At 46.2% G+C, this 10,717-nt stretch overlaps 1 protein-coding gene across 1 annotated transcript; it reads left to right on the top strand.

Annotated features, from left to right (window-relative positions):
- Positions 1-268: 268 nt before the first annotated feature.
- On the top strand, positions 269-6,381 carry LOC135975375 (uncharacterized). Its single transcript, XM_065566176.1, has 2 exons — positions 269-4,817; positions 5,812-6,381. The coding sequence occupies exons 1-2, from the start codon at positions 4,241-4,243 to the stop codon at positions 6,285-6,287; spliced, it is 1,053 nt and encodes a 350-aa protein (XP_065422248.1). The 5' UTR covers positions 269-4,240; the 3' UTR covers positions 6,288-6,381.
- Positions 6,382-10,717: the final 4,336 nt, after the last annotated feature.

Genomic DNA, 10,717 nt, shown 5'->3' with positions numbered 1-10,717 from the left:
AAGATAGTGCCGATACCAATGAAGCTAACAGCAGAGGTGAAAGTAAACCGGTACGGTCCGGGCCCTTTGAATCCCCGCCTGAGCCCGGCTGCCAGAGCTGCGGCAGGGATTTAAAGGGCCCAGAGCTCCGCAGTGGCCGGAACCCCGGGCCCTTTAATTTGCCCTGGAGACTCCCAGCCACCTCTTCAGCTGGGGGCCCCAGGGTGATTTAAAGGCCCTGGGGCTCCCAGCCATAGCTGGTGCCCCAGGGCCTTTAAATCTTGAGAGGTCCCGCCTCTTCCGGGTGAGGCCACGTCTCTTCCGGGTGAGGCCACGCCCCCACTCAGGACTCCAGCTATACCGGTAAGTCCTGTAAGTTACTTCCACCCCTGGCTAACAGTCGGGTAGGTGATACTGGCAGTAGAATGACAATTCCTTGCCAATCAGGCAAAGAATGTGGGTGAAGCCAAGCGGCAGCAATTAAGATGTTCGCACACCAATGCAAGGAGCCTGGGTAACAAAATAGAGGAACTAGAACTACTGGTGCAGAAAGTGAAACCAGATATTATAGGGATAACAGAAACATGGTGGAATAGTAGTCATGACTGACTGGAGTACAGGCATTGAGGGGTTTGTACTGTTCAGGAAAGACAGAAATAAAGGCAAAAGTGGTTGAGTATCATTGTATATTAAAGATGAGGTAGACAGTAAAGAAATTAGAAGTGATGGAATGGATAAGACAGAGTCTGTTTGGGCCAAAATCACTTTGGGGAAGGAAGCTACTAGAAGTTCCCTTGGGTGAGTGCTCAGGGTATGCTACAGACCTCCAGGATCCAATTTGGATCTGGATAGAGACCTCTTCAATGTTTTTAATGAAATAAATACTACGGGGAATTGTGTGATTATGGGAGACTTTAACTTCCCGGATATAGATTGGAGGACAAGTGCTACTAATAATAGTAGGGCTCAGATTTTCTTGGATGTGTTAGCTGACAGATTTCTTCACCAAAGAGTCACTGAACCAACAAGAGATGATGCCATTTTAGATTTGGTATTGGTGAGTAGTGAGGACCTTATAGAAGAACTGGCTGTAGGGGACAACCTTGCTTCAAGTGATCATGATCTAATTCAGTTTAAACTTAATGAAAGGATAAACAAAAACAGATTTGCAACTAGGGTCCTTGATTTCAAAAGGGCTAACTTTAAAAAATTAAGGGAATTAGTTAGGGAAGTGGACTGGACTGAAGAACTCATCTGAATGTGGAGGAGGCTTGGAATTACTTTAAGTCAAAGTTGCAGAAACTATCTGAAGCCTGCATCCCAAGCAAGGGGAAAAAATATGTAGGGAAAGGTTGCAGACATACCTGGATGAACAAGCATCTCAAACAGGTGATTAAGAGAAATCAGAAAGCCTACAAGAAATGGAAGATGGGCTGGATCAGCAAGGAAAGTTACCTCTTGGAGGTCAGAAAGTGTAAGGATAAAATGAGAACTACCAAAAGCTAAGCAGAATTGGACTTTGCAAAGGGAATTAAAACCAATAGAAAAAGGTTCTGTAGCCATATAAAAAAGAAATCAAGAAAAGAAGTGGAACCACTAAGCGCTAAGGATGGGGTGGAGATTAAAGATAATCAAAGCATGGCCCAAAACCTAAGCACATACTTTGCCTCAGTTTTTAATATGGCTAATGAGAGTTTAGAGCTATTAGCAGGGTGGCTAATTGGAACGAGGATATAGAGGTAGGAATTACCACATCTGAGGTGGAAGTCAAATGCCAGCAGCTTAATGGGACTAAATCAGGAGGCCCACATAATCACTGTCCAAGAATATTAGAAGAACTGGCACATGAAATTGCAAACCCAATAGCAAGGATTTTTAATGAATCTGTAAACTCAAGGGTCAGACCTCATGACTGAAGAATAGCTAATATAGTACCTATTTTTAAGAAAGGGGAAAAAGTGATGTGGGAAACTACAGGCCTGTTAGTTTGACCTCAATTGTATGCAAGGTCTTGGAACAAATTTTTAAAAGAGAAAGTAGTTAAGGACATAAAGGTAATTGGGATAAAATACAACATGGTTTTACAAAAGGTAGGTCATGCCAGTCCAACCTGATCTCCTTCTTTGAGAAGATAACTGATTTTTTAGACAAAGGAAATGCAGTAGGCCTAATCTACCTGGATTTCAGTAAGACATTTGATACAGTTCCACATGGGAAATTATTAGTTAAATTGGAGAAGATGAGTATTAATTGAGAGGTGGATAAAGAACTGATTAAAGTGGAGACTGCAATGGGTACGGGTCATACCCAAAAGGTGAACTGTCAGGATGAAGGGTAGTTACTAGTGGAATTCCTCAGGAATCAATCTTGGGACCAATCTTATTTAACATTTTTATTACTGGCATTAGCACAAAAAGTAGAAGTGTGCTAATAAAATTTGTGGATGACACAAAGTTGGAAGGTATTGCCAATATGGAGGAGGACCAGAATATCATACAAGATGATATGGATGACCTGGTAAACTGGAGTAATAGAAATGGGATGAAATTTAATAGTGTAAAGTGCAAGGTCATGCATTTAGGGACTAACAACAAGAATTTTTGCTGTAAGCTGGGGAAAAGCTATAAGCTCGGAAGAAGCAGAGGAGGAAAAAGACCCGTCTTTATTGGTTGGTCAAAGGATGACAATGAGCCACCAATGTGAAGCGGCTGTGAAAAAGGCTAATGCAGTCCTAGGATGCACTAGGCAAGTTATTTCCAATAGAGAAAGGAAAGTGTTAGTACCATTATACAAAGCACTGGTAAGACCTCATCTTGAATAATGTGTGTAATTCTGGTTTCCCATATTTAAGAAAGATGAAGTCAAACTGGAACAGGTGCAGTGAATGGCTACTAGGATGAGCCAAGGAATGGAAAACCTACCTTATGAGAGGAGACTCAAAGAGCTTGGCTTGTTTAGCCTCCCCAAAAGAAGGCTGAAGAGAGAGATGATTGCTCTCTAAAAGTATGTCAGACTGATAAATACCAGGGTGGAAGAGGAGTTATTTAAGTTAAGCGCCAATGTGGACACAAGAATAAATGGATATAAACTGGCCATCAACGGTTTAGGCTTGAAATTAGATGAAGGTTTCTAACCAAGGGGAGCAATGGGGGCAAAAAACCTAACTGGCTTCAAGACTGAGTTTGTTGAGTTTGTTAAGTTTATGGAGGGGACACTAGATGGGGAGGGTTCTGAGTTACTACAGAGAATTCTTTCCTAGGTGTTTGGCTGGTGGGTCTTACCCACATGCTCACGGTCTAACTGATTGCCATATTTGGTGTTGAGAAGGAATTTTCCCCCAGATCAGATTTGCAGAGACCCTGGGGTTTTTTCGCCTTTTGCTCTGCAGCATGGTGCAGGTGTCACTTGCAGATTTACACTAGTGTAAATTGGGGATTCTTAGGAACTTGAAGTCTTTAAATCATGATCTGAGGACTTCAGGAACTCAGCCACAAGTTATGGGTCTATTACAGTAGTGGGTGGGTAAGGTTCTGTAGCCTGCGATGTGCAGGTCAGACTAGAGTATCATGATGTTCCCTTCTGACCTTAAAGTCCCTGGCTACAACCGTTGAGCAAAATGGCTCTACATTCTTATATTTTCATAAGAAATCATGGACAATATTATATTTAGCAGGAATAAGAAGATGTAAATACAGCATCAGGGAGATCATTGCTGGAATACAGTGCTAGTTGTGGTGTCCACATATTAAAAATATGTTGACAAATTGGAAAGGGTTAAGAACAGAGCAACTAGAATGATTCAAGGTGTTAAAAACATGTCTTACAATGAGATACTTAAGAAGCTCAATCTCCTTAGCTTATCCAAGGCCTGGTCTACACTAGGCGTTTATGTCGAAGTTAGCGCCGTTACATCGAATTAACCCTGCACCCGTCCACACTGCGATGCTATTTAGTTCGACATAGAGGTCTCTTTAATTCGACTTCTGTACTCCTCCCCGACGAGGGGAGTAGCGCCAAATTCGACATGGCCATGTCGAATTAGGCTAGGTGTGGATGGAAATCGACGCTAATAGCTCCGGGAGCTATCCCACAGTGCACCACTCTGTTGACGCTCTGGACAGCAGTGCGAGCTCGTATGCTCTGACCAGCCACACAGGAAAAGCCCCGGGAAAATTTGAATTGGAATTCCTTTTCCTGTCTGGCCAGTTTGAATCTCATTTCCTGTCTGGACATCGTGGCGAGCACAGCAGCACTGGCAACGATGCAGAGCTCTCCAGCAGTGATGGCCGTGCAGTCTGTGAATAGAAAGAGGGCCCCAGCATGGACTGATCGGGAAGTCTTGGATCTCATCGCTGTGTGGGGCGATGAGTCCGTGCTTTCCGAGCTGCGATCCAAAAGACGGAATGCAAAGATCTACGACAAGATCTCTAAAGACATGGCAGAGAGAGGATACAGCCGGGATGCAACGCAGTGCCGCGTGAAAATCAAGGAGCTGAGACAAGGCTACCAGAAGACCAAAGAGGCAAACGGACGCTCCGGATCCCATCCCCAGACATCCCGTTTCTATGAGGCACTGCATTCCATCCTCGGTGCGGCCGCCACCACTACCCCACCAGTGACCGTGGACTCTGAGGATGGGGTAGTGTCCACGGCCGGTTCCTCGGACATGTTAGGGGACGTGGAAGATGAGGAAGGAGATGAGGAGGGCGAGGCAGTCGGCAGCGCTCACAACGCTGATTTCCCCGACAGCCAGGATCTCTTCATCACCCTTACAGAGATCCCCTACGAAGCGTCCCCAGCCGTTACCCCGGACACAGAATCTGGTGAAGGATCAGCCAGTAAGTGTTGTAAACATCTAAACATTTATTTTTAACAAAACAGGAATATTAACAATTTAAAGAATGGGTTGTTCATGATTAGTGTGCCCTATGCGCTTAACGGTTTAGTCATGGGCAGTGCAAGTTTTGAAAAAAAATCTAGCAATGTCCGGTTTTCAGTGATTGTCCTGCACAAGCCGCTCTACTGTTTATTCCCTGCTACTGCAGCTACAGTAAAATGCGGTCTATATGTCCGGGGATAGAGCAGTAGTCCTCCTGGGATATCTCCACGAAGCTCTCCTGGAGGTAACTTGAAAGCCGTTCCATGAGGTTCCTGGGGAGAGCGGCCTTATTGGGTCCTCCGAAGTACGAGACGTTGCCGCGCCACGAGACTATCACGTACTCGGGAATCATTGCTCTGCATAGCAGGGCGGCATACGGCCCTGGTCTTTGGAGGCTTTCCCGGAGCATTCTCTGTCTGTCGCTCTCAGAGATCCTCATCAGGGTGATGTCGCCCATGGTGACCTGCTTTTAATTAGGTAGGGGAATGTTAGTGTTGGGACTGCTTTCCCGTTCCTTGACAGAACTGTAACCGCTGGTTTTTAGCCACGCGGTGGAGGCGGGAGAGGGGCAGCCGAAAGGGATCGTTCCCGGGGACAGCCGCGAGGGGGTGGGACAGGGGCAGAGTTCCCGCTTGCCGGATTGCTGGCTGCAGGAACTGACATAGCTTTAAATGTGAAATGAGGCCAGTGGTAATCTAAAAGTTTTAAACTGCCACAAGTGTACGGCTTACCATGTCTGCCTGCAACAGAAATTCCGTTGTGCTGCCCCGCTTCTCAAATGTGCTGTGCAAGACCCCAGGCACTGAATGCGAAGGCCGAAAATTCGACCTTGTGCTGAGTGCGCATGTGATAGGTGCTGTGCATGGTCTTGTTCACAGAGAAAGACTATGTTCTTTGTTCACAACTACATTTTTCTTTCTGAGGAATTCACTCCCTTTTTCCCATTTCCACAGCCCCATCTGTGACTGTCTCACAACCTAGCCTGGAATCACACTCCCAGAGGCTAGCGCGGATTAGGCGTAGGAAGAGGAGGACACGGGAGGACATGTTCTCTGAGCTTATGGCCTGTTCCCAAGCCCAGGCAGCACAGCAGACCCAGTGGCGGGAGAACTTGACCCGAATGCACCAAGCCAACATGGATCGGGAGGAGAGGTGGCGGCAGGAAGACCAGCAGGCGACTCAAACGCTGCTTGGACTACTGAGGGAGCAAACGGACACGCTCCGGCGCCTTGTGGATGTTCTGCAGGAACGGAGGCAGGAGGACAGAGCCCCGCTGCAGTCCATCTATAACCGCCCTCCCCTGCCACCAAGTCCCATACCCACCTCACCCAAAGTGCAAAGAAGGAGAGGCGGCAGAGTCCCTGCTAACTCTCACTCCACCCCTGCAGAGAGCTCTAGTAGCAGAAGGCTCTCATTTCCCAAAATTTGAACAGTTCTTTCCTTCCCGCCTGACACAAGCCCCCGTCCAAGTTTCACCTCCCAATGCCATGTGTAGTTGATAATAAAAAATATGTTTCTGTAAACTACTGTTTCAATCATGTTCTTTTGGAGGAGGATGGGAAAGGGGGTTGGTAATTGGACAGGACAGTCACCTTTGGCAGGGTACATAGTCGGGGGCAGGCACAGCAGCAGGGCACATACACAGTGCATTGATGCAGTGACTAGTTACCCTGGTTAGTCTGGGAGGTTGTTTTCATGTTATGTGGTGGGGGGTGGGTTGCTCTGTGACTTTGTGGCAGGGGAGGGCAGTTACAGATCTTAAGCGGCGGTCCTTAGGCAGGATCACAGAGCCACACAGCAGGGGATCTGTAACCGTCCTCCCCCTGCCACAAAGTCACATAGACCCCCCCATACACACAGTCCCGATCAGGAGGGGTGACAGGCTCCGTTGAAACAACCATCCCACTGCAGCGGAGCCTGTCAATCCTTGAGTTTAGAAGCTGCATTCGCGTCACTACACTACACCCGCTCCGCACCACAGTCTGCGTCCCAGTTTTAAAAAATTCCCGCGAAAACAGTATTAAAGAAAACGGTGTGCTTTAACAAAAAGTTGAACTATTTTTATTTCGCAACGTGTGTTGGAAGGGGGGTGAAGGGGGTATGTAACTGGATAGGATAGTCAACATTACCTGGGTAAAGAAACGGGGGCAGGTTTAGCTTCTCAGTACACAAACTTTAAAGTCACAGGTTACCCTGCTCACTGAGGAACTTTGCTTTCAAAGCCTCCCGGATGCACAGCGCGTCCCGCTGGTCTCTTCTAATCGCCCGGCTGTCTGGCTGTGAGTAATCAGCAGCCAGGCTATTTTCCTCAACCTCCCACCCCGCCATAAAGGTCTCCCCCTTGCTCTCACAGAGATTGTGGAGCACACAGCAAGCTGCTATAACAATGGGGATATTGGTTTCGCTGAGATCACAGCGAGTCAGTAAGCTTCTCCATCTCCCCTTGAGACGGCCAAAAGCACACTCCACCACCATTCTGCACTTGCTCAGCCGGTAGTTGAAGAGTTCTTTTTCAGTGTCCAGGGCGCCAGTATAGGGCTTCATGAGCCAGGGCATTAGCGGGTAGGCTGGGTCCCCGAGGATGACTATAGGCATCTCCACATCCCCAACAGTTATTTTGTGGTCCGGGAAGTAAATACCTTGTTGCAGCCGTCTAAACAGACCAGAGTTCCTGAAAACACGAGCGTCATGAACCTTGCCCGGCCATCCCACGTAGATGTTGGTAAAACGTCCCCTGTGGTCCACCAGTGCTTGCAGCACCATGGAAAAGTAGCCCTTTCGGTTAATGTACTGGGTGGCCTGGTGGTCCGGTGCCAGGATAGGGATGTGAGTTCCATCTATGGCCCCACCGCAGTTTGGGAATCCCATCGCTGCGAAGCCATCTATGATCGCCTCCACGTTTCCCAGGGTCACTACCTTTGGCAGCAGTACATCAACGATTGCCTTGGCTACTTGCATCACAACAACCCCCACGGTAGATTTGCCCACCCCAAACTGGTTCGCGACTGACCGGTAGCTGTCTGGCGTTGCAAGCTTCCAGAGGGCTATGGCCACTCGCTTCTGTACACTCAGTGCAGCTCGCAACCGGGTGTCACTGCGCTTCAGGGCAGGGGACAGCAACTCACAAAGTTCAAGGAAAGTTCCCTTCCGCATGCGAAAGTTTCGCAGCCACTGGGATTCATCCCAGACCTGCAGCACTATGCGGTCCCACCACTCAGTGCTTGTTTCCCGTGCCCAGAATCGCCGTTCCACGGCATCAACATGACCCATTGCCACCGCGATGTCCTCGGCGCTGGGTCCCCTGCTTTCTGACAGGTCCGTGCTACTCTCAGACTTCAGGACATCACCGCGGTGCCGTAGCCTCCTTGCCTGACTTTTCTGCATCTGCCTCAGGGAAACCTGTATGATAAGCTGCGAGGCGTTGAGAGCGGCCACAACTGCAGCGATGGTCGCAGCGTGCTCCATGCTCGCAGTGCTGTGGCGTCCGCGCTGTCAATGACTGGAAAAGTGCGCGAAATGATTTCCCGCCGGCGCTTTCAGGGAGGGAGGGCAGGAGTGATGGACGGATGACGACAGTTACCCAAAAGCACCCTCGACACATTTTGTTACCCAGAAGGCATTGCCGGCTACACCCAGAATTCCAATGGGCAGAGGGGACTGCGGGAACTGTGGGATAGCTGACCACAGTGCACCGCTTCGAATGTCGACGCTTTCACCATTAGTGTGGACGCACAAAGTCGAATTACTGTCCTTAGTGTGGACACACACGTTCGAATTTGCAATATCGATTACAAAAATTCGATGCAAGTAAAATCGAACTACTCTCGTAGTGTAGACAAGGCCCAAGAGACGGTTAAGAGGGGAGTTGATCAGTGTCTATGAGTACCTCCACAGAGAGATTTGATAATAGAGGATGTGTTAATATAGCAAAGGCACATGCCTGGAAGCTGAAGCTAGACAAATTCAAACTGGAAATAAGGTGCAAATTTTTAACTATGAGTGTAATTAACTGTTGAAACAATTTACCAGTGATGTGGTGACTTCGCCATCACCTGTAGTCTTTAAATCAAGAATGGATGTCTTTCTAAAATATGTGCTCTAGCTTAATCAGAAGTCATGGCCTTGATGAAGGAATTATCGGGTGAAGTTCTACGACCTGTGTTACGCAGGAGGTCAGACTAGATGATCACAATGATTCCTTCAGGCCTTAATGTCTGTGCATCAGGGAATGAGACTACATTGTAAACAAATCCCCATGCTTCATGCCACATACCAGTTGGGGCCCAATATCCAAAAGAAAAACTCCATAAAGAATGTATTAATGGCTGAGGTTCTCATCCATAAAAAAAACACTTAAGCCTGTGCATAACTTACAGCACATGAATAGTCCATTGAAGACATTAGAAGGTGGGATTCACAAAGGTGAGTTAGGCACCTTTGTGAATCCCACCCTAAATTACTTAAGTGATCTTCTTATGAACCCTCTCCAAAGTGTTTGGCTCTTTTTAGTACTGCACATGCTGAAGGTTGCTTACCGATAGACACCGTTTTAGAAATGAAATAAACTGGCTGGCTTCTGTAGAAAATAAATTTAAAGGAAATACATTGCCAGGGGCTGATTCTGATCTCAGTTACACCAGAATATATTAGGAATAGTGCAGATGATGTCATTGGAATTACACAGGTGTAAAATAGGTGTAAAAGAGATCAGACTCAGACTCCTAGAGGGCAGTTATACACTTGTAGTTAACTGTTATATCTCAGTCTCAGACATTGCTGCGTGGCGAGTAGTTTACACTCTGGTACCTATTTGGTAGAGCGGGAAATCATGCTGGGTATTAATCTAGAAGCATATAACACAAGTGCCGAAAAAACTTCCGCTTCTAAAAATGAGAAGTACTGCCAGTGCTCAGCAAGTATTTTGTTCAATTCTACACTTAAGTTTCAATCTTTCAGAAGGTTTCCATAATGGCTTATATATATATATATATCTTCAGATAGTTTTTCAACAACAGATTGTCCCATCTGATGAACAATATAAACCATGCTGGTTGTTCTTTTGCTCAGTTGAGTTGCGGTCTCTGGATCCACATTTGTGTTGGCTGGTTTGTTTGTTTGATTAATTCTTATGAAGGTAATGGTGTTATTGGAAATGGACACATTCCTTTGACCCTACCCATCCCTACAGATATGCCTCACACTCAGAAGTTGTTAGCATCAGTAATTTTCGCTTTGTGATTTATTCTCTCTTGGCATTTAACTTTAAGCAGTAACTTGTATTCTCACCAGATACCGTAGTTCATTTCAACCCCTAAGTTCCTTGATCTGGAATTCATCTTTCAATGTGTATAAACTCTGCCAACTTTGAAAAAATTTTGTACTGCAGTGATGCTGCAGTCCTACATGACTTCTTACAAGCTTCCTAGAAACAGGTTTCTTCTGAAGAATGTAAGAACTCTGGATCCATGTAGACTTCGGAGTTAACAAATGTATTTTTAATTTAGTCATCCTTAAGGCATGCAACAATGCTGCATAATGCTTCTAAAACTTCTGATACACATGTCTGAAACTGACTAATTTAAACATTCCTAACTTTTAAAACAATGACATGTTCTTCTTCAAATGCAGATTGGTTTTAAAAAAGTTTAGGCCAAGTTTCTAGCCAAACGATTTTGCACAAAAATAAATTAACAAGATCATTTGAAATGAGAACCAATATGAAGCATGGAAAATCTCCGCCCTGAAGGAATTTGCTTGATAAAATTATGAGCACTTGAAAAAGAGGGGAGTGAAAGGAGGGATAATTTACCATTAACTGACGACCCATCCTCACTTATGATCATCACGATAATATGTTTG

Source organism: Chrysemys picta, chromosome 1 (assembly GCF_011386835.1).
Source record: "Chrysemys picta bellii isolate R12L10 chromosome 1, ASM1138683v2, whole genome shotgun sequence".
Classification (NCBI taxonomy): Eukaryota; Metazoa; Chordata; order Testudines; family Emydidae; genus Chrysemys; species Chrysemys picta.
Note: the sequence above shows the minus strand (reverse complement) of the source record. Positions and strands in the feature narration are given on the sequence as shown.

What these genes read in the sequence shown, in the direction of transcription:
- LOC135975375 (XM_065566176.1), top strand. Translation starts at nt 4,241, where the DNA reads ATGCAGAGCTCTCCAGCAGTGATGGCCGTGCAGTCTGTGAATAGAAAG. An exon ending in ATCTGGTGAAGGATCAGCCA is followed by an intron (nt 4,818 to 5,811) that starts GTAAGTGTTGTA and finishes CCATTTCCACAG; the next exon opens with CCCCATCTGTGACTGTCTCA.